The 23638-nt window shown below is 43.6% G+C and overlaps 2 protein-coding genes across 2 annotated transcripts in view; both read left to right on the forward strand.

Annotated features, from left to right (window-relative positions):
• LOC117453979 (zinc finger protein 726-like) overlaps positions 1-23638 on the forward strand; it is a 154984-nt gene that overhangs the window by 120378 nt on the left and 10968 nt on the right. The window contains exon 2 of the mRNA XM_071204564.1: positions 18413-18478. Within this exon, the coding sequence (XP_071060665.1) occupies positions 18413-18478 (66 nt within the window). The remainder of the gene's footprint in view (positions 1-18412; positions 18479-23638) is intronic.
• Positions 3199-6085, forward strand: LOC117453986 (E3 SUMO-protein ligase ZBED1-like). Its single transcript, XM_034093037.2, has 4 exons — positions 3199-4366; positions 4486-4954; positions 5230-5359; positions 5477-6085. The coding sequence occupies exons 1-4, from the start codon at positions 4347-4349 to the stop codon at positions 5851-5853; spliced, it is 996 nt and encodes a 331-aa protein (XP_033948928.1). The 5' UTR covers positions 3199-4346; the 3' UTR covers positions 5854-6085.

Genomic DNA, 23638 nt, shown 5'->3' on the forward strand with positions numbered 1-23638 from the left:
GGACACAGGACCGCAGGATCATCCATGACTCCGGATCCCAGCGTATATAGACACCAAAAAGAAAGACATTTGGGGAAGCTGGGTTAATCGGAACATGAGTGTACACGGGTATAGACAGAGAGAAGGAAGAAGTAAGATGTCCCCCGACAAACTAAGCCTATATCAGCAAAACTAGGGGCTGAATCTAATCAGCCCTAACTATAAGCTTTATCAAAAAGGAAGGTCTTAAGCGCACTCTTAAAAACGGATAGGGTGTCTGCCGCCCGAACACAAACTGGAAGCTGATTCCACAAATGTGGAGCTTGATAAGAAAAGGCTCTGGCTCCCATTGTACTTTTAAAGATTCTAGGAACAACCAACAACCCTGCATTCTTGGAACGCAATGCCCTAGTAGGACAGTAGGGTATAATGAGTTCTTTAAGGTAAGATGGCGCCTGCCCATTAAGGGCTTTGTAGGCGAGAAGAAGAATTTTAAATTCTATCCTGTGTTCTATAGGGAGCCAGTGTAAGGCAGCCAGAACAGGAGTAATGTGGTCCCTTTTCCTAACTCTGGTTAGTACACGAGCCGCAGCATTTTGAATCAGCTGAAGCGACTTGATTGACTTCTTGGTACTCCCTGATAATAAAGAGTTAGAATAATCCAGCCTAGAAGTAACAAATGCATGGACTAGTTTCTCTGCATCGTTTTGAGGCAAGATATGCCTGATTTTTGCAATGTTACGTAGATGGAAGTAGGCGGTCCTTGAAATTGATTTTATGTGGGCGTTAAAGGATAAATCCTGATCAAATATAACACCAAGATTCCTTACAGTCTCACTGGAGGCCAAATTAATGCCATCCATAGTTAGTATGTCTTTAGATAATTTGTTTCGTAGATTCTTCGGGCCAAGTACAATAACTTCAGTTTTGGTCGTGTTTAACATCAAAAAGTTTAAGGTCATCCACGTTTTTAAGTCCTTAAGGCAGTCTTGAATTTTATTTAGATGATTAATTTCATCAGGCTTGATTGATAAATATAGTTGAGTATCATCCGCATAACAATGAAAGTTTACAGAATGATTCCTTATAATATTGCCTAACGGAAGCATATATAATGTGAACAAAATAGGTCCGAGCACTGAGCCCTGTGGCACTCCATGGCTAACTTTGGTTTGCGTGGAAGATTCATCGTTAACACGTACAAACTGAGAGCGTTCAGATAGATAGGACCTAAACCAGCCTAAAGCCGTTCCCTGTATGCCAACTAAGTGCTCTAGTCTTTGCAATAGGATATCATGGTCGATAGTATCAAATGCAGCACTAAGATCGAGCAAAACAAGAATAGAGACAAGTCCCTTGTCTGAGGCTATTAGAATATCATTTGTGACTTTAACCAGAGCTGTCTCTGTGCTATGATGTGTTCTAAAGCCAGACTGAAAATCTTCAAATAAATCATTGTTTTTTAAGTAATCACACAACTGTTTTGCGACCGCTTTCTCAAGAATCTCTGAGAGGAACGGAAGATTAGAAATAGGTCTATAGTTGGCTAAAACCTCTGGATCGAGGTTGTGCTTTTTAAGAAGCGGTTTTATCACTGCTACTTTGAATGATTGTGGAACATAGCCTGATAATAAAGACATATTCATAATATTTAATAAAGAAGTGCTAATTAATGGAAAAACTTCCTTCAACAGCTTAGTTGGAATTGGGTCTAACATACACGTTGATGGTTTAGAAGAGAGAATCATTGAATGTAATTGTTCAAGGTTAATGGCTGAAAAGCATTCTAGTTTACTATCTAGTGTAATATTAGAACTTACGATTCCGGGAGCTGTTGATAACACTATACTGGTCGAAGGCAAGAGGTCATTAATTTTGTTTCTAAGAGTAACAATTTTATCGTTAAAAAAGCACATAAAATCATTACTACTGAGTGCTAAGGGAATAGAAGGCTCAATCGAGCTGTGGCTCTCTGTCAGCCTGGCTACAGTGCTGAAAAGAAATCTTGCATTATTCTTATTCTCATCTATTAATGAAGAGTAGTAGGCTGCTCTCGCTTTACGCAGTGCTTTCTTATATTCATTGAGAGTAATATGCCAAATTAAACGAGATTCTTCAAGTTTAGTGGAACGCCATATCCTTTCAAGTTGTCTAGACTTTTGCTTTATTTTGCGGGTTTCGGCATTATGCCATGGAGCTAATCTATGTTGTTTTATTTTCTTCTTTTTCAAAGGAGCAACAGAATCTAATTTTATTCGCAGCGCATCTATAGCACTATCAACAACATGATCAATTTGGGGTGGTGTACATTTTGTATAAGTTTCCTCCCCTACATGCAGACATGCTATCGAGTTAAGTATTGGTTGAATCTCTTCCTTAAATGTGGCTATAGCACTAACAGATAGGTTTCTGCTGCAAGAGCTTTTGACTAATGCTTTGTAGTCTAGTAACAGTACTTCAAAAGTTACTAAGAAATGGTCGGATAAAGCAGGATTATGCGGTTCGACTAATAGTTGCTCAATTTCAATACCATAAGTCAGAACAAGGTCGAGAGTGTGATTATAACAGTGGGTTGGTTTATTTACACTCTGACAGAAACCAACAGAATCTAATATAGAGTTAAATGCAACAGTAAGGCTATTTTTATCATCGTCAACATGAATATTAAAGTCACCTACGATAATTACTTTGTCTGTTTTAAGAACCAAAGTTGATAAAAACTCAGAGAATTCTGATAAGAATTCTGAATAAGGACCTGGTGCACGATACACTGTAACAAATAAGATTGGCTGCAAAGTTTTCCAGGTCGGATGCGTAAGACTAAAAACGAGGCTTTCAAAAGAGGTATAATTACATTTTGGTTTAATATTGATAAGTAAACTTGAGTCAAAGATTGCTGCAACTCCACCTCCTCGGCCCGTGCCTCGAGCAATATGAGTGTTGACATGGCTGGGTGGAGTGGCCTCATTTATGCTGACATATTCTTCATGTCTCAACCAAGTTTCAGTGAGACAGCATATATCAATATTATAATCTGATATTAAATCATTTACCAATATTGCTTTAGATGCTAGAGATCTTATGTTTAAGAGACCACATTTAATCTTCCTGTTTTGTTGCACTGTAGTAGTTGTTACATTTACTTTTATTAGGTTATTATGTATGACACCTCTATTAGGTTTTACCTTAAATTGTCCTTGTATTGATATTTCAGCCGCGGGTATCGATACATTGAGTCCCATTCAAATCCCTGTGTTCCGCCTGGCACTCTGCTCCCTGCCCATCCCCCCCCGTTCGCTTTGCATAAAGAGCGATTACATCAGCCAGCCGAGCCGCTAGTGTCGCTGTAGAGCATTTCTAGATACGCAGACGCCGGTTTCTTCTTCTCGCAGTGAGTGCGAAGCGGTTCAGGAGAATGGCGGCACACATTAACCCAGCACCTTCGTGCTTAAAAGCAGATGTGTGGGAGCACTTCGGCTTTAAAAAGAAGAAGGAAAGCGACAATTTAGATAAAACTATGGCGGTTTGCAAGCTGTGTCACACACACGTGAAATACTCTGGAAATACAACTAACCTACGATCCCACCTACAACGTCACCACCCGGACAAATTGCTAACTCAGGAACTCAAGAAGCTGCGGCGTGACCCAAAACAAACCGTGCTGGACAGCGATGGCGGTTGTTCCCACAAGTTCCCATCTACTTCACCAAGGTCGCAGAAGATTACAGAGTCCATTGCCTACTTTATTTGTCAGGATTTGTGACCTTATTCCGTGGTGGAAAACATAGGCTTTCGGCGCATGGTGAACGCGATGGAGCCCCGCTATCCTGTTCCAACCCGCCAACACCTCACCAAGGTTTGCGTTCCCAGGCTGTATGCTCAGACAAAGGCAGACGTCAAAGCCTCCCTGGGCAAAGCGGAGAGAGTTGCCCTGACGTGCGACGGGTGGACCTCGCGGACAACTGAAGCATATGTCACCATCACGGCCCACTTTATTAACGAGGAATGGGAGCTTGTTACGTATGTATTACAAACGAGGGACATGCCCGAGAGCCACACCGGACGCAACCTGGCAGAACATCTAAGAAAGGCCCTCGCTGAGTGGGAAATCACAGAAAAGGATCCAGTAATTGTCACTGACAACGCGTCAAATATGACGATAGCAGCTGAGGAGGCAGCATTCACACTTCACATCAAATGCTACGCACACACCCTAAATCTGGCTGCACAACGTGCCCTCAAAATCACAGCAGTCGCACGCCTGTTGGGATGAATGAGACGCATTGTGAACTTCTTCAGACGAAGCACCACAGCCAACCACATGCTGAAAGAGAAACAGAGGCTTCTACATCTACCAGAGCACACTGATGACGGACGTGGTTACAAGGTTTGTGCGTAGTTACTTTTCAATTGTTTATTTTGTTTTTATTATTAATTTATTTTGTCATTAATAAATCAATTTAAATAAATCTATAAATAAAGTTTCTTACTTTTATTTAACTACAGGTGGAACAGTGCACACGACATGCTGGAAAGATTCCTTGAGCAACAACCGGCCATCTGTGCAGCCCTGCTCTCGAGGGAGGGGAGGAAGACCGAGAAGGATCTGTGCACACTGACTGAGTCAGACGTGACAACAGCTGAAGAAGTAGTCAGCGTGATGAAGCCCATGAAGGAGGCTACACAGTACATGTCCAAGCAGAAGACCCCCACACTGTCAGTTATCGCACCCCTCCAGGACACACTGATCAATGGACTGAAACCGATCGAAGGTGAATCTGCAGTCATAAAAGAGATGAAGGCTGCCATGTCTGGGGATCTTCAGAAGAGGTACATCGACCTCAGGGCAACTCTCCATGCATGTTCAGCAATGGATCCAAGATTCAAAAGTCTTCCCTTCCTGACTGAGAACCAAAGACAGGAAGTTTATGATGGACTGATTGCAGAGGCTCAGAATCAACCAATGCCATCAGAGGTAAGGCAATGATGGTACTGCTAGGTTTAACCCTTGGACTTGTATCCTATGTAACGTCTCCTGGAGAGTAAGCATAGGCCTAAATAATACATTGTTCAAAGTTTAAAAGGCAAATCCTACAACGTTAACTGTTTAAAATGCATAAATATTAAATTGTTTAAAAAGCATAAATACTATAATGTTAACAGTTCTAAAGGCATATATTTTAAATACACTAATTAAAAGATTTATTGCAGTGAACGCTCATGAATTTCATGTTGACCTATTTCATTTAGTTGTCCCTTTGGAGTGTGGTGGAAGAGGGCACAGGAAAATGTAATGGTAGCGCTGATGATGAGGGGATGGCATCCGAGGAAGAGACTGTAGATGATGGTGTGCGATTCAAGGAAGTAGAGGGCAGTCAAGGTCAGTATCACCCATTGTTATCCAGTGAAGCACACTGTGTTGTCTGAACCTCTGAGTAGGAATTATGGAATGTGATTAACTATAAATAATGTGTTTCTATTGTTTATTTATTTGAAGGTCAGCATCCTCCACCCAGGAATCCAAAGCCGTCTTGTCCACTGGCTGCCCTTCTTGGTGGTGAACGATACGGTGGTGGAGCACAACCCGAGACAAATACCCAAGAGAACCAGGCCAAGGAGCAGATGGCCCGCTACAAGGAGGCAGATCTCTTGGAAGTGAAAGAAGATCCACTGGTCTGGTGGAAGGAGCACCAGTATGAGTATCCACTCTTGTCACACCTTGCTAAAAGGTACCTGTGCATCCCTGGCACTAGTGTCTCCTCGGAGAGGGTCTTCTCTACCGCCGGAGATATCGTCACTGCTCAGAGAAGTGCACTTCTCCCAGACCACGTTGATCAGATTATATTCCTGAACAAACATCTGAAGAGAATGTAGATGCAGTTATGTAGAGAGGAGCCTTTCTGTTTAGTGTGTTTGGCTTAAATGTTACTCCTTTGGACTTGAATTATTGGCAGGTACATTTTACATTAAATGTTGTTCTTAGTGACTTGAATTATTGGCTACCTCATATTCTGTGTTAAGCTAAAAATGCTGTGAAAGAATCTGTTCAGAACAGACCACCTGCTGCACCTTTTAATTGTCCATTGTGATACTGCACTTATGTTTCAAAGGCTTGTAAGCTACAGTTTGCACTGTTTCAATAAATGAAACAAATTCTCACCACATCTTTTGATTAATTTTGTCCAGCATTTGAAAGCTGTAGACTCTGTCTAGTCAGAGCCATATATTGTATAATTGATGCTTTCAGTTTTTAGTTGAATTCAATCCAAGTCAATGGAACACTCACAAGATGTCACCAAAATCACACTGTCCCTTTAAAATCTTTCAGAAAATGATGCAAGTGTATCGAATCGTATCGTTGGCTGAATATCGTGTATCGTATCGTGAGATTAGTGTATCGTTACAGCACTAGTAATAACCAGGTGGTGCTTTGCTAAAGCTGATTGGGAGAAATGTAGGATATGGTGTGAGGAGTCGGTACACCTGCTAACATCAGAGGGAAGCACAGAGGTCATTACAAGCCACATAACGCAACATATACTAAATGCAGCAGAGAACAGTATACCCAAAGCAACAACCAAGGGTAGGAAGAAAGTGGTGCCATGGTGGAATGAGGAATGCAACGGGGCTATTAAAGAGCGAAACGATGCATTTAGAGAATTAAAGAAAAACATGACACCAAATAATGTTATAGAGTTTCAAAGGAAAAGTGCAGCTGCTCGAAGGACAATCAAATACACAAAAAAGAGAACCATTGGCAGAGGAGTAACATTAGGTGATGTCTGGTCCATGTTTAAGCAGATGAGTGGGAAAGGGAAATCCATTACAATTCCAGGTTGATGGGGAGAGGCTGGCAGTGACAGATAAAGAGAAGGCAGGTATGTTAGGAAGGACACTTGCAGCAGTACATAGTGGGGAGCATCTCAGTGATATGCATAGGCAGCAAAAACAGCAGTTACTAGCAGAGAATGAAAACGTGAAGGAGAAGAGACAGGATAATAGGTCAGCTCTGGATGTGGAATTAGTAAGAGTGAGTAATGATGGGGGAAAAACATTGAAATTGAAAGGGATAATGGCAATAGTGTACGTTGACATTGAAAAGCAGTATGACTATGTGGAGGGATGGATTACTGATCAAATTGAGTATGGGTATGGGAGGGAGAATGTTCAATTGGGTAAGGGCCTTTTGAACAGACGGGACATTTAGAGTAAAGGTTGGAGCCGATATTTCCAATTATTTAGAAATAGAAAATGGTATCCCCAAGAGAGTGCAGTCAGTCCAATATTATTTAACATGATTAATGACATATTGACATGTTTAGACACATGGATCCAATGGGCTCTGTACGCAGATGATGGGGCTATGTGGATGAGGGGAAGACATGCCCCATACGTAATGGAGAAGCTGGAGCGATTAAAAAAGTGGAGAGGTGGTCATATAACTGGGGATTCAAAATGTCATCTCTTGAAATATGACATTATTTGAAATATACACACATCTTATTGTGAGGTTGATTTCGACGTTAGCTTGTCTACATACTTGAGCATAGCCAATTTAAATTAACCTTAGCGATGCATACAGTTCCTACCTTCATAATAAAATATCTCTCTAAGTTACAAGGATGACCTTATTTTATCAACCTCAAACAGAAGCTGTTTGTTGTACAGTATTATCCCACTTAATGCTTAACACGTGTCTATTTCATCTCAACCTTTATATATACAGTCTATGATTTTAACTCGGAGGCTACGATTAGCATCGTTAGCACCGATGTAGCTACCACTCGCTTACACGCTAACCCAAGCCTTAACATTCATTACGTAGCAGATTAAAATCATTAACACATAAATAAGTACTCAAATTTCACTTACCGCAAAATCGCATTCATGCACCGTCTGTTTCAACCGCAGAGCGAGTCACAATAGTCCGATATATAAGCATGAAGAACAAACAACCACGGCCGGCTTCAAGTTGTATTTCCTGGATGAACTGCGGCGTGCGTTGCCGCTTGGCGGTGGGCGTGTCTTGAGCTTGGAGAGTCAACGCGAGCAACACGACCAACAACCAATCACATGAATGTCCCGCCCCAGACATACAAAGCAAAGCATTCATGCTACATCCATGCTGGCTAAATATACTGTCTGCCTGCTAGCTGTCCATTCAAACGAAGTACACTGGATATAAACTCCCCAAACAAGCGAAAACCTACCAGTTTCCCCCACTGTCTCTGCCACCTCCCCCCATGCCTGGCTCCTCCGGTTTGTATCCCTGTATGTAAAGAGGGACTGGTCATAGAGTACCGGGTGATTCCCTACCGCCACGATAATTTTCTCCTCCATTTTTTGACATATGGGAAATAACTGCGGTCTGGCTCTCCCAACATACACCCGGTTTGATTGGCTAGTGCTTGTACTGTCAGATTTACATACGAGGGATTTGATTGGCTGACGCCTCCGTCGAGGCGGCAAAAGTAGAACATTGCTCTACTTTTGCAGCGAGCACCTCGAGAGAAGCTACGCTTTTCTCCCACAATGCAGTTCGGCGAATCGTGACGTCACCCCATTCAAAGTGAATTGGCAGAAGCGTTGAAGCGGCAACGCACGCCGCCGTGTGTAGGGGCCGTTAGAGAGCGAAGTTGATACGAGGAGTGAAGCAGGTAGGACCCAAACGCAGATAACACTGATAATACCTTTATTTCAAGGGCTCTTATCCAACATATCACATGGACAAACAAAACACTCCACGGTGAACTCGCTCACAAACAAAAGACGAACCAACACTAAACACAGGAAGAGACCAGACTAAATACAGAGAGGGGTAATCACAAGACGAGAAACAGCCGGGCAGGGGAGGAGAAACACAAGGACCACAGGTGAACACAATCCGACAACTAGACGCAGGGAAACTAATGACAGGAGGAAAAACACAGGGAGAAGGACCAGACAATAAACCAGGAGGAAAACATGACGGGGAGAACAGCAAAACACCCATACTTAGACATAAAAACGTGACGTAACATGAATATTTTGACATAAACCCCCCCCCCCCCTCAAGCAACGGATACTAGACGTCCATAAACACCAAAAATAAAATCCAAAATGTCCAGCAGGGTGGGTGGAGGGGGTCCGGAGGACGGGCCTTGACTGACAGCCCAGGGCACGGCAGAGGACCAGGAAGAGGTCTCGGGCGGACGACCCGGGGGCAAGGCAGAGTTCAAGGAGAGGGTCTCGGGCGGACGGCCCGGGGGCAAGGCAGAGTTCGAGGAGGGGGTCTCGGGCGGACGGTCCGGGGGAAAGGCAGAGTCCAAAAAGGGGCGAAGACCACAGCGGGCGAACCCAGGGGACCGGGCACTAGGGCGAAGGCATCGGCAGGAAGAGTCAGGGGGCCGGGTCCGAGGGCGAAGACCGCGGCACTCAGGGGGCCGGGCTGGAGTGCAAAGACCGTGGCTCTCAGGGTCCGGGCCCGAGGGCGAAGACCGGACAGCTCCGGAGGCCGGGCAGGAGCCGGTGTCGAACGGACAGGAGCCGGAGCCGGTGGGACAGGTGTCGGCAAGATCCCCCACGGAAGAGGACACAGGGCCGGCAGGACCCCCGGCAGGAGAGCAGTCGGCGGAAACCTCCAACGGCACAGGACATAGGGTTGGCAGGACCCCCGGCAGAAGAGTAGTCTGCGGGACCTCCAACGGCACAGGACATAGGGTTGGCAGGACCCCCGGCAGAAGAGCAGTCGGCGGGGCCTCCAACGGCACAGGACACAGGGTTGGCAGGACCCCCCGGCAGAAGAGTAGTCGGCGGGATCCCCAACGGGACAGGACATGGAGCCAGTTTGACATTAGGACTTGCTTGTCATTGTATTTTCATGTTTTTTTTAAGAAAAATTAACTTGTCCACATTGCTTGCCGAAAGGGCAGATCTGCTGCCATCACTTACAATGTCTCCTGCTGTGGAGAACACCCTCTCGCTAGGGACAGAGGTAGCAGATACAGCCAGGTAGCGCTTTGCTAACATGGCAACATAAGGATAGTTGGTAGAGATGTCCCGATCCGATCACGTGATTGGGGATCGGAGCCGATCACGTGATTTTCAAAAAAATCGGGGATCGGGAGAAAGAAATCGGGGATCGGGATTTTTTTTTTTTTTTATATACATATTTTTTTTTTTTATTTAATATTACAAAACTAAAATGACCATGTTCACGTCTTAAAGTCATCCTGAGGACTTAGTTTTTGTTTAAAATTACACAACATCATGTATGTGTTGCTTTCTTTGGGCTTGTTTTCAGACCTGGTTGCTTATTCCTCTCAAAGCTGGCAACAGAGTGGGCGCAGTGTCTAATAGTAGCAGTAAGCTAACGAGAGGCTACGTTCAGCTGGTGACTCGGGAGTCGGGACAGAGAAAATGTCAGGAGTTTGGAAGTATTATAAAATTGAAAGCGAAGGCAGTGTAACAGCCAGATGCAATGTTTGCAAGGCAGAGGTTCCGCGTGGTGGAAAGAACAGAGCTACGTTCAACACGACCAATCTAATACGCTACCTGAGAAACAAACACCAACAACAACACGGCGAGTACACAGCGGCCACTCAGGTAACGGCACTGAAACAACCGACACTTTCAGAGACTTTTAAAAGGAAAGAGAAACTGCCCCAGAACAGAGAAAAGGCCAAAACAATAACAGCCAAGATAGCTGAATTCATCGCGTTGGATGACCAGCCGTTATTTGTTACCTTTTTTTTTCTCTTAATGCATTGCATAAAGATCGGATCAGGAAAAATCGGTATCGGCAGATTGTCAAAATCAAATGATCGGAATCGGATCGGGAGCAAAAAAAGGTGATCGGGACATCCCTAATAGTTCGCGTTTGTAATAGCTTTGGCTCAGTCTGAACTTTTTTTGAGTGGTAGAGGCTTAAATGCTAGTGGGAGTTGGGTTTGCACTTCAGTCTTTTTTTCTTTTGGTACCGGTGATTTCCACCTGTCTTTGTCCGTCATCCTCGTACGTAACTGCGAAACCAAAAAAGGATTTTCGAGCTCAACTTTATCTGCTTTCGCCATTTCGCTAGTTCCTCAAATTACTGACTAAATTTGAACGCATTCCTGTGACCAGCTATGCCTCTCGTCGAATTAAATGACTTGCTCGCTCTATGACGCGTTGAATCCAATGTGAGAAAATTACACTGAATGCTGCGACGCAGCACCTGGACAGGGTTATGTATGTGTCACATCAGGTGTGACTGTGCCTTTAAAATGGCACCGGGAGTTTTGGGATGTGTGAACCGGATACAGTTGTGTTGTTGTGGTGTTGTCATGGAAGCGTATGCAACAACGTGTTCAATAAACGGTCAACCTAAATGTCGTAGTCCATAGTCTTATATATATGCAACAGACAGGATTCGTGCTGAACAGACGCTGGCTGTTTCTGGTAGACGGTGGTGGCTGTCACTGGACTGTGACTGGACGAGAGAAGGCAGAGGGAAGTGACGAGGCAGGAAGCGAGTCAGGAGACATGGACGCACCAGGCGGGAGTTGTGAAAATGGAAAATGGGATATAGTGAGGAGAAATAAACGTAAAAAGGGAGGAAATACTAATTCGGATGAGAGCAATAGTGAGGATGAAAGGAGAGAAAGAGTAGTCGGAAATAGACAACGGGAGTTCATGGTGGTTGTGAAACTTGCGCAAGAGGGACCTTCGTTCGGCGTGTGCAACCCTATACGGTTAACTAAATCCATCGGTAAAGAAATCGGGGAGGTGATGAGTGCTAAAGTATGGAGGAATGGATCAATGTTGATCAAATGTAGGGCTAGAGAGCAACAGGGGAGAGCAATAAAGATGAGTTCCGTGGAGGGTAAGAAAGTGGAATGTTCACTGTTCAGTGGCAGAAAGCTAGTCAGGGGAGTTGTGACAGGAATCCCCGTCAGAATATCAGCTGATGATGTGAAAGGGAATATAACAAATGCAAAAATAAGTGATGTCAAACGCATGAAAGCAAACCCTAATGGGATTAAAGAAGATAGTCTTTCGGTTCTGATCACCTTTGATGAAAAAAGGCTTCCGGAAAAGATACTTATTGGATAGATGTGTTATGATGTGAGACCGTATGTTCCACCACCGCTAAGATGTTTTGAATGTCAGAGATTTGGACATGTGGCGGCAGTGTGCAAGGGAAAACAAAGGTGTGGCAGATGTGGTGGGGATCATGAATACGGCAAATGTGAAGAAGGGGCAAAGCTGAAATGTTGCAATTGCGGAGGGGAGCATAGCTCAGCGTACCGGGGATGTGAGGTTAGCAAGAAAGAAGAGGTGCAGCGAGTCAGGGTGACGCAGGGAGTTAGCTATGCAGAGGCAGCGAAGACAGTTTCTGGAGGAACGAAGGTTACAATGGGAAACAACAATAAGAGCAAAGAAACAGGAAAAGTCCACAACTGTGTTAAGTTGAAGGAGGACACTCTGATAGTGAGTAAAAGACAGTTTGTACTGTTTATGGCAGAGATGATCAACTGTTCAGCGCAGACTACAAGCCGGAATGAAAGAATCTAAATAATGGTCACATCATCTGAAAAGTACCTTGATGTGAAAGGGATGCACTGGGGACACGTGAAAGATATCCTAAATGATGACGTCCAACAACCTCAGACAGGGACTGGATCATCCTGATGGTGGTAATTGTACTGCAGTGGAATGCTAGAAGTTTAATTGCAAATGGACAAGAGTTCAACAAATATATTGACAACCTGGGAGAGAAACCTAATGTTCTTTGTATTCAGGAAACAGGCTGAAACCACAACTGGATTTTATTGTGAAGGGATATACTGCAGTTAGACGAGATAGGGACTCTGGCAGAGGGGGAGGAGTTGCAAAATTCATACAGAGTGGGATAAGTTACAAAGTTATGCATGTAGGTACAGATCATGAAGCAATAGTTATAAGAGTATGGAATGATAGAGGACCTATAGATATAGTAAATTATTATAGTCCATGTGGGAAATTAGATGAAAGTATATTAGAGGATGCTGGGGGTTCACTGCAAGACAAAGTAATATGGTGTGGGGATTTTAATTCACATAACTCGCTATGGGGAAGCAGTAGAATGCACGAAGAATATAGAAACAGTACTCAATCTGACATTTGTATCTAGTGCTTTAGCAGGTATAAGTGCATGGAATGTGGTAAAGCATACTACAGTGGGCGGCGCTCATTATCCGGTATGACTAAAGTTGGGACCAACATAAGGTTTGAAAAGGAAAAGAAAATTCCTAGATGGAAACTGGGAAAGGCTAACTGGGATGCCTTCCAAGTTGTAAGTACGAATAGATGTAAAACACTTCAAGAGGAAAATGATGATATAAATAAATGAAATGATGAGCTGGTTAAGGTTATCATTCATTCAGCTAAAGAAACAATTCCGGGAATTGCAGGAGTTAGGCGTACCAAGAGTGTACCCTGGTGGAATGGTGAATGTAGTGAATCCATTAAAGACAGGAATAAAGCATTCAGGCAACTCAAACAACTCCATTCTCAGGAAGCTTTGAATCAGGGTAAAAGGGCCCAGGCTCTAGTGAGGAGAACAATAAGAACGCAAAAACACACTTTTTGGAGGCAATATTGCAATAGTATTGGAAGAGAAGTACAGCTTGCAGATGTTTGGGGCATGATTAGGAGAATGGGGGGAATTCGAAGGAACTATGAGTTGCCAGTTTTGAGCAGAGGCGACAAAATGGCTGTCACAAACGTAGGAAAGGCGGAACTTCTAGCTCAAACATTTAGGAAAGTTCATAGTTCAGATAACCTTACAGAGGAAGCCCGGCAGTGCAGACATAATACACGAATGGAAAACCCGAGAATATTGGATAGAGTAGAAGCGTTAGGAGATCAGGTGGACCTGCATTTTATATGTTTGAGTTGAGAAGAGCAATTATTAGTGCTCGCCAAACCACTCCTGGGAAAGATGGTGTTTGTTACAAAATGCTGGACCTCATGACTGATAACTCTCTAGTCATTGTGTTAAGGTTGTTTAACAGGGTGTGGGATTCTGGCCAACTTCCTTCAGTGTGGAAACAAGCGATAATAGTGCCCATCCTGACGCCAGGGAAAGGTTAACGTATATCTTAGAAAGTAAAGCTCTGTTGTCCCCATATCAAAGTGGGTTCCAGAGGGGTCGGAACACAATGGATTCTATATTGTGCTTAGTGGTGAAGTCGATAGGGACTCGGCTTGTCAACTGGAAGGTCACCAGTTCAAGTCCCGGCAAGACCAAGTGCTACCGAGGTGTCCCTGAGCAAGGCACCGTTCCCTACACTGCTCCCCGGGTGCTGTTCAAAATGGCAGCACACTGCTCCTAACACAGGATGGGTCAAATGCAGAGAAAACATGGAGATTAATAAAGTATATCAAATATCAAAAAATGCATGACATTTTTAATCAAGTTCATCCAAGTGTGGGAACGTCTTTGAATGCAGATGATGGGGCTTTGTGGGCAAAAGGCCGCAATGTAGCACATGTTGGAAAGAAAATACAAGCTGCAATAGTTGAAGTGGAGAAATGGACAAATAAATGGGGATTCAAACTGCCAGTAGCTAAGACGCAGGTCATTTGTTTTACAAAACGCCATAACATTGCTCCTATATCGTTAAAAAAGTATGAGCAACCTCTTGAACAGGTTAATACAATAAGACTTCTTGGTGTTTGGTTTGACGGAAAGCTAACATGGAGCAGTCAAATAGGAAAAGTTCAAAATAAATGTAAAAAGGTCAACAATGTACTTCGTGTTTGGTGGGTCAGCAGTGGGGAGCGAGTAGGTCATCACTTCTGAATATATATCGGGCACTCATGAGACCTGTATTCGATGATGGGTGTGTAGCGTTCATGGCAGCAGCAGAATCTAACCTTAAAAAGCTGGATGTCCTCCAAGCTCAGGCCCTGAGAATTTGTAGTGGCTTTTAAAACATCTCCAGTATCAGCAATGCAGGTGGAAATGGGAGAAATGCCTTTAAGGATAAGAAGAGTGAAGTTAATGTTGCATTCTGGGTAAACCTTCAGGGGCACAGTGAAGGTCATCCTGCGAAAAGTATTTTGAAAGACTGCTGGGAGCACAATGAGTCACATTTAACAAGTGCTGGATGGATTGGCGATGTTAAAGCAGCAAGTATCGGTTTGAATCAAATACAGTATTGCCCCACAGCTCCAATCTCGTCCATTCCACCCTGGTTGTTCCCATTGCCAAAGACCTCAATATACGAGAGGAGTTAAAGGAAAAGAAAGAACTACCAGTATGGCGCATAGTCCAGAATCACTTTGCAAGATATCACTCAGACTCAACACTCATATTTACAGATGGCTCCAAAGATCCAGAGGCAGGGCGTGCAGGGGCAGCAGCTTATATCCCAGTGAGGAATACACATATAGAGAAAAGGGTAACAGACCATGTGTCAGTATACACCACAGAGCTGTTGGCATTGGTGCCGTCATTGAAATGGATAGAGGAGAAAGAAATACATCACAGTGTAATTGCATCTGACAGCTTTTCAGCATTATCGAGTATACGATCAGGCAGATCTTCATCTAGAACGAACATAATAAATGAAGTATTTTTAATGTTATATAAAATGCAAATCAAAGGCAGAGCAACTCGTTTCATCTGGTTCCTGCTCATGTTGGTGTGGAGGGAAATGAACAGGGGGATATTCTGGCCAAACAAACACTCAGAAGTATGAACATAGACATAGAAGTTCCACTCAGCAAAGCAGAGGTTCAAACATTCATTCAGAAATATGCAGAAACAACATGGCAAGATCATTGGGACCTTAGTGATACATGAAGACATCTTTATAAAATGCAAAGGTATGTGGGGGATGGAAGGAAGGTGGGGTTTAAAAGAAGGGAGGAAAATGTAATTTCTCGGATGAGAATAGGTCATACAGGTCTCAATCATACTTTAAGTATAATAGGAAAGCATCCAACCGGAAAGTGTATACACTGCAGCCAGCCAGGAACTGTTGAGCATGTTTTACTGCTTTGCAGGAAATATAGTACTCAGAGAAATGTGCTTTTCCAGACACTGAAGAAAGCAAAATGCCATGACTTGTCGCTATCAGGGCTGTTAGGGAAAACATCAGGCAATATATATTGAGAGATTATTACGTTTCTAAGAGAAATTGATACATTTAAAATAATCTAGAGTTTTGTTTCTTTTGTTTATTGTTTTCTGCTTAGTCTCTTGTCCACACTCCAGTCCAGTTGGTGGCGGTAATGCACCTACAGGTTGGTTTGCCAACCGCCAATAAACACGAAAGAAGAAGAATTAAAAACCAGAAGAAGAAGTAGAAGAAGTGAGTGGATTAAACACACGCAGAGGTTTCATTACGTGTATTTACACCTGTTAGCTTAGTTTACAGTTAATCACGAATCAGAAGTTATCTTATTTAACGCAGCTGTAATATTGGAAGAAAGAAACTCACAAAAAAAACTTTAATATGTGCGCCAAAAATAGTCTCAAATTAAAAGCTAACAGCTAAAGTTATTATTCCAGTTCGGCTCTGGGTGAGGAACAGTTGATTTGTAATGCTAAGCTGACTTTATGTTAGTTATTTATTACACCAGTTGTCTTTAAGACAGTTTGAGTTGTTGTGATGGTGCTCTTTACCATAGATATAGTTTTAAATATATGCTTGTTAGCATCGCAATTCTGTGACGCAGCATTTTCCCATTGAAATGAATGGGGTTCTTCAGTTAGCAGCTAACGCTAAGCTAAGCGACGGTTCAGCTCATTAGATAAATAGATATACTTTATTTAAATAATTATTTACCTTAAACTGAGAAATGATTGTGTCACAGCAGAAGTGTTTTCAGGCATTACACAAGTTAAGCATATTTAAAAGATACAATAAGATATAATGAAAATGAAGCATTTGCAGCAAGTTTACACACATATCACTAGAGTATCTAAAGAATACACAATATACAGAAAATACTGTGTACATGGAGTACATTAAACAGTCTTACTGGCTAATGTTTGCTTTCTGTGTTAACTTAGTGATAGTTAATGACACAGATAGCGTTATAACCGTGGTTCAAACAACCGTTAATGTCACTTTCTATGTGAATAAAGTCATTTTAATGAAATAAAAGTGAACAAACTGTGAGCTGTAAGTTAGAATGTGAGTTGCTACACAGATTATGATGAATTATATCTAAATATTTGTATTGTATTAATAATAATTTACACAGAAAACCAACTTGTTATCGTAATTGTTAAAGTCATTTGCATGTAATGTTAATAACTATCTGACCTTTCTATCATGTTCTCCTCTGCTTAACATCACATTGACTAAATGGATCAATTTGGAACATGTTTACGTCACAGCAGCACAGATGAGACAAGGCACTGCACATGATGTGATAAAACACTACATAGAAGCATCTAGAAATAGAACATATCATTGAATAAACTCTTTGAATTCCTCCTCTTCACTCCTGACAGTTTTCCACCTGAAGCAGCTCTGTGGTCTTCATCAGGACCCAGTGTCCCCAGAGAGGACCTGAAGCAGCTCTGTGGTCTTCATCAGGACCCAGTGTCCCCAGAGAGGACCTGAAGCAGCTCTGTGGTCTTCATCAGGACCCAGTGTTCCCAGAGAGGACCTGAAGCAGCTCTGTGGTCTTCATCAGGACCCAGTGTTCCCAGAGAGGACCTGAAGCAGCTCTGTGGTCTTCATCAGGACCCAGTGTCCCCAGAGAGGACCTGAAGCAGCTCTGTGGTCTTCTCAGTGTTTCCAGCTTAAAAGCAGGTGTGTGTGTGTGTGTGATACCTTGATAATGACTTTCTCTAACATTATTTATCCCACAGTATATTCAAAAGTTATATGCATACTGTTTAGTTTGAGTAAACGCTCCCCTTGTGCCTTCAGCATATTGTGTTAGGACGGTAACTCTTCTTTATTGCCGTTAGCATACTGGTTTCTGTGAGGTAACTCCTTTATGTTACAGGATGAAGCCTCAGTTTATTGACTTGTTGTTTCTAGTCTCCTCCTGACTTACAGAGTCCTGGAGCTGTGAGTTTCTCCTCTTCAGAGAAGCAGCTTTATTACTGTCTCCTATTGGTTCCAACATTTAGATTCCAACGGCATCATTTAGAAATGTGAAATTCGGGTCCGCTTTTCGATGCCTGAGGAAATGTTTCTCACCGCTCTCCGTAGCCTACTGGCTACTGTAAGACTGCGAAGGGCGGGAAATGTTAGCGTTGTACCCATAGATCTCTATAAACACGTGTTTATATATATCTCTATGGTTGTACCTACACTTCCTACAGCGTAACCTGAGATCAGGGCCGGCCCGTCGCACTGGCGTTATAGATGTTCGCCTAGGGCGCCAGATCTGTGGAGGCGCTGCGCTGACAGCTCTGGGAGAAAAAAGTTTTGACCGTTGGTGCTCACCCTTATTTCAGAGACCCAGCCGGAGAAGGAGCACTGAGAGCAGCATGGAGGAGAACAAGGAGACCCCTGGAGCTCAGGTCAGTGTGCACTTCATCACAATATATTCCTAATTCCAGCGTTTCCGCCAGGCGGGCGTCTTGCCGTCATTTGACGCCCTTATTCAGCTCGGAACGCCCTGGACTCGAGCCGAGGGCGTCCAGAAGAGTTTTTATCGCTTGAAATGAGGAAACAGGAGAAGGACATCCCTCTGCTGGAGGGGCAAAGGAGTCTGGTGGGATTCTTTTCACCGCCAGCAAAGCGTGTTCCTGTGCTAGTGGAGCACGAAACTGAGGCTCTGGTAAACTGTGGTAACATGTGCCCCTTTCACACCAGCGCCTTTTCAGCTCCGGCTCGGAGCTAGAGCCTGAAAAGCGCCGGGTGTTCCAGTTCACACCAGAGCTGCGCCGGCTCTTAGCTCCGGAATCCGCTTCATTTCCAGCTCCAAAAAATTGTCGGTCCAGAGGCAAGAGCTTTGGAGCTAAGAGGAGACGTCGCTTACGTCTCTCTTACGTCGAGGCGTGCAGGAAACTAAACCCACCTCCCATGGGTCGACTGTCAGCCTGCCTACAAGCAGTGTGCCTATAAACACACTTTATAAAGTCAGGCAGCACTAACCAGGCTTCGTGTGATTCTGTTCGCTGTTATCGATCATTGTGGAGAGAGGCAGACGTGTTGTTTTGTATTATTGCAGCTATCGGATGCAAGTAGTCAGTTTAGCTTCGGTTGCTATGCCAACATCACCCGTTTTATACCAGAGAAACTTTCATAACAGCGTTGTGATACCAAACAGTGTCAATTCAGACTGACACACATTCACTTAGGCTAAGGGGAACTGGGGATATGCATCAGCTGCTTGTGTGAGTCGGACAGTGAATACTTTAGAGCTGCAGTGTGAGCTAACCGGGAGCTAACGGGAGAATAAGCTCCCGTGGAAGAGCAGCACTGCAGCGGTCGGTAAATGCTGCAGAAACACATTAATAAACAATGAACCACGGCACTCTGGAGCAAAGCATAAGGTTGGAGAAGTCGTTATTCAATTTATTCTGGCTTCGTGTGATTAAAAGCAACACGATCATCGACCCGACGCAGTTGTTGTTGTTGTTGTTGTTGTGAGCGCCGTAATGGCTGCCGTTGGGGAGCAAACGGAAAGGTTCACGTTCATGTTGTTGCACCTCACGAATGCCTAACACTGTTATCCCCAAATGAAAGATCACAACCCGTTTGAAATATATAATATGAATGCACGATATGGTTAGATGGAGGTTAGAACGTTGTTGTCTACGATTCTTTAGTTGTCAGATCAAGTCTGAAATGTGACTTGCATCACAGCAGCTCCATGTGTAACGTCAACATAGACACATAAGACAAACACAATACATGAGAAACAAACAACATGTAACATAACAGCAGGACCAGTGAGAGCTGCTCAAAGAGCCTTCAGCCTGCATCTGATCTGCAGCTCTGTGTTCCCTGAGAGGACTGACTGGAGCACAAAGGATGCTTCAGGCTGACTTCAGTGAATCTCCATTAGATGGTAGCAGTTCAGATTCTCTGTTGGAGCATGCTTTGGGTCCCAGGTGATGCTGGTGGACAGCCTCTCAGGTTAGTATGGTCTGTGGGATGCCCCTGTGGGTGCATCAGGAGAGAGGAGCTGGCTGTCCGGTCTGTGGTGATTGGTGTTTGCAGTGATTGCAGTAACTCAGGGCACCTGGGTCTGGTGTCCTGCAGCTATTCAGAGCCTCTCTGCTCCTCTCTGGGCTCTCTCTGCTTTTCCCTACCGGCCCCCGGGTTTGTTGAGTATATGTTGTTGTTACTTTAGTTGCTTTACTTTGTGCACCTCAACACTCTCACACATACACATTCATGCAACCCTCACCCTGCATTTACACTACTGATACCACTGACGTCCACACCTCATGCCTTACTTATTGCTGCACTTCATTTCATTTGGATTGTTTCCTTTAAATAAACATGTTTTGATAACCGTTGGCATGGTGCGTCTCCTTTTTGTTGTGGCCTTTTGAGCCAGGTCATAACAAATTGGGGCTCGTCCTACGGGTTATTGGGTTAAAAGTTAGTGTCGTGCTCAGAGCACATGGCGTCATTTGAGCAGCTAATTAGTTGAGGTGGTCCAGCTGTGTGCTGGCTCCGCGCTGCTATTTGGGGGACACATCATGTTTTTGGGTTTCAGGAAGCTTTAGTGTTTGACATGGCGTCAGGTTTTGTGTGCCAATCAGAAGGTAAGACGTTGCTGCTTGTTACGCTTTTGTAAAGAGTTTCCCCCGCTAGGCTTAAGTGGCGTTTCCCCTTGGGTTGCGTCCGTTTGTTTTTTTCATAGTGTTGTGGCGATGTGGTTAGTGTCAGCTGTTTTCGGACAGCTGTCTTAGGGGCACACCCTCGTGATTTCTTGGTGTTACCTGCGTGCAGGTCCAGTGTGCGAAAAAGTACACGTCCCACCGTCCGGGAAGTGTTATTTACAATATCGGACAAGTAGATCTTTCAATTGACTTGTCCGGCGGACAAGTGACGTTTTTCGGCCTGATTTATTGACAAATGATTGATACATTCAGTTTACAAAAGGCAGAACTCATTCGCAAATTGTACGTGTCCGCCATTGTTCATTTAGAAGTGTTAGTTTCGGTTCTGCTTGTCGATTCCTAAGGAAATGCATCTCGCCGCTTTCTGTACAGTTAGGCGGGGCGGAGCGGGAAGTGTAGCACAGTGGCCGGGTTGGGAAGCAAAATTCCATTTTTATGTAAAAATCGGAGCACAAAAGTTAGCTGCTAATGGTAGCTACCAGAGTGTATGCAGCTTCCGGTCTGGGCTATGCGGCAGTCCAGCGCGAGAGTGACGCGTAGCCAAAACCGGAAGCTGCATATACTCTGGTGGCTACCATTAGCAGCTAACTGTTGTGCTCCGATTTTTACATAAAAATGGAATTATGGATTATAAACAATTGCTTCAAAGCCACAGATACATTATCAACTTATGGATCAACCGATTCAGCCGCGTTTTTTCTCGATTTAATGCCATTGAACACGTCTTTTGATCAGATTGACAGCTACGGTGAGACGATTTCCCGTAAAAAATTCGTAAAAGGTACGTGTTGTGATGTCTGTGTTTGCTTCCCCTGTTGCGAGATCGGATTGCTTAGATACTATACTTAAATAATCTGTGGAGTCTCAGCTTTAATCGGATATATTGTATGTGCAGTTTCGATAAGTAATAAGGGTATCTTTATTTTGAATTCTGTGCTAAAGTGCGTGAGCATTAAAAAAAAAAATTAATAAAACCGCACGTCCCTGCGGTGTGAATATCGCGCATGCGCATATCGCGGTTATCGCCATGACACGGTATATCGTTCAGCCCTACCGCCCGGGCAACGAAGGAGTGGCTTCGTAAGAAGCATTTCAAGGTCCTGGAGTGGCCTAGCCAGTCTCCAGATCTCAACCCCATAGAAAATCTTTTGGAGGGAGTTGAAAGTCCGTGTTGCCCAGCGACAGCCCCAAAACATCACTGCTCTAGAGGAGATCTGCATGGAGGAATGGGCCAAGATACCAGCAACAGTGAGTGAAAACCTTGTGAAGACTTACAGAAAACGTTTGACCTCTGTCATTGCCAACAAAGGGTATATAACAAAGTATTGTGATTAACTTTTGTTATTGACCAAATACTTATTTTCCACCATAATTTGCAAATAAATTCTTTAAAAATCAGACAATGTGATTTTTATCATTTTGTCTCTCATAGTTGAGGTATACCTAGGATGAAAATGACAGGCCTCATCTTTTTAAGTGGGAGAACTTGCACAATTGGTGGCTGACTAAATACTTTTTTGCCCCATTGTATACCGTTACACCGCTCGTGTATAATATATATCACTTAGTATAACAGGCCTACTCTCTTTATTTGCTTTAGTCGATATTTCTCTAAAACCATTTAGTGCTTCACATAATAAAATACACAACGGCTGTAGCCTGATTATGCTTTACGAGCTGTAGTAGGTGTGTGTAGGTGCGTGGTACTTGTGTGCGTGGTACAGTGTGTAGGTGCGTGGTACTTGTGTGCGTGGTACAGTGTGTAGGTGCGTGGTACAGTTTGTAGGTGTGTGCGTGGTACAGTGTGTAGGTGTGTTGTACAGTGTGTGTTGTACAGTGCGTAGGTGTGTTGTACAGTGTGTAGGTGTATGTTGTACAGTGCGTACGGCGGACAGACGGGTCTCAGTTGGTTTGGTGTCCTCTTTTAATAGCCTACTTGTAAATACAACTTTTGGCCCGTAATTTCAATTCCCCATTTCAGCGACCAGAGAGAGGGGGGGATATATCCAGTCTCTGATTGTGTTACGTTATTATGAGAGTGCTCTCATACTTGTTTGATTCTGAAATTGTATATATTTATATAAATATGTGTGTGTGTCCGCATCTGTAGCCTGTTATTGTCTCATTATACCACACTGTGAATGAATCAAAGTGTATGTATGTATTAGGGCTGTCAAACGATTAACATTTTTAATCAGATTAATCACAGCTTAAAAATTAATTAATCAGATTAATCACCATTCGAACTATGTCCAAAATATGCCATTTCTTTATGTATATTGTTGGGAATGGAAAGATAAATGAAAGCAGGCGGATATATCCATTTAACATAGGAGTATCTATGTTTATTATAACATTTTTCTGTGTGTCAAAATGAAAGACAGCCCACACACCTATCAATCATCAAACCGTGGGGTCTTAATTCATTACCTGTTGATTTCTATCAACGGGGGAGTACTTCAGGAAAGTCGACAGGGGGGGGGCTAGTGGAGTACTTCGTGACCACAGAGCGTGACCGTTGTGATCAGCTGTTTTAGCGCAGTTCTCCAGTGAAGGGGGGGAGTCTCCCTCCGCAGCCGGTTGGTGTAATTTTGGCACAATTCCGTTGTACAGACCGACGTTAACAGCAGCCTGTCTGTGCACACGGAGACCGACTCTGTCGCCTTCTGGAAAAGCTTCACAAGTAGGCCTACGTCGACTCGGTACGCAAATGCACTTTGTGACACAAGTGCTGGTACGTATTTCAGATTACGCACATAACCTGCGTACCAGTTATAATTTATGTGCACCCCTGTACTACAGCAAAAGTATTCTCCGTCGGGACTTCCTGCAACAACATAACGCGGTTATCTTGATTCTGATTGGCCAGAAGACATTATC

This window comes from Pseudochaenichthys georgianus, chromosome 10 (assembly GCF_902827115.2).
Source record: "Pseudochaenichthys georgianus chromosome 10, fPseGeo1.2, whole genome shotgun sequence".
NCBI classification, from domain to species: Eukaryota; Metazoa; Chordata; class Actinopteri; order Perciformes; family Channichthyidae; genus Pseudochaenichthys; species Pseudochaenichthys georgianus.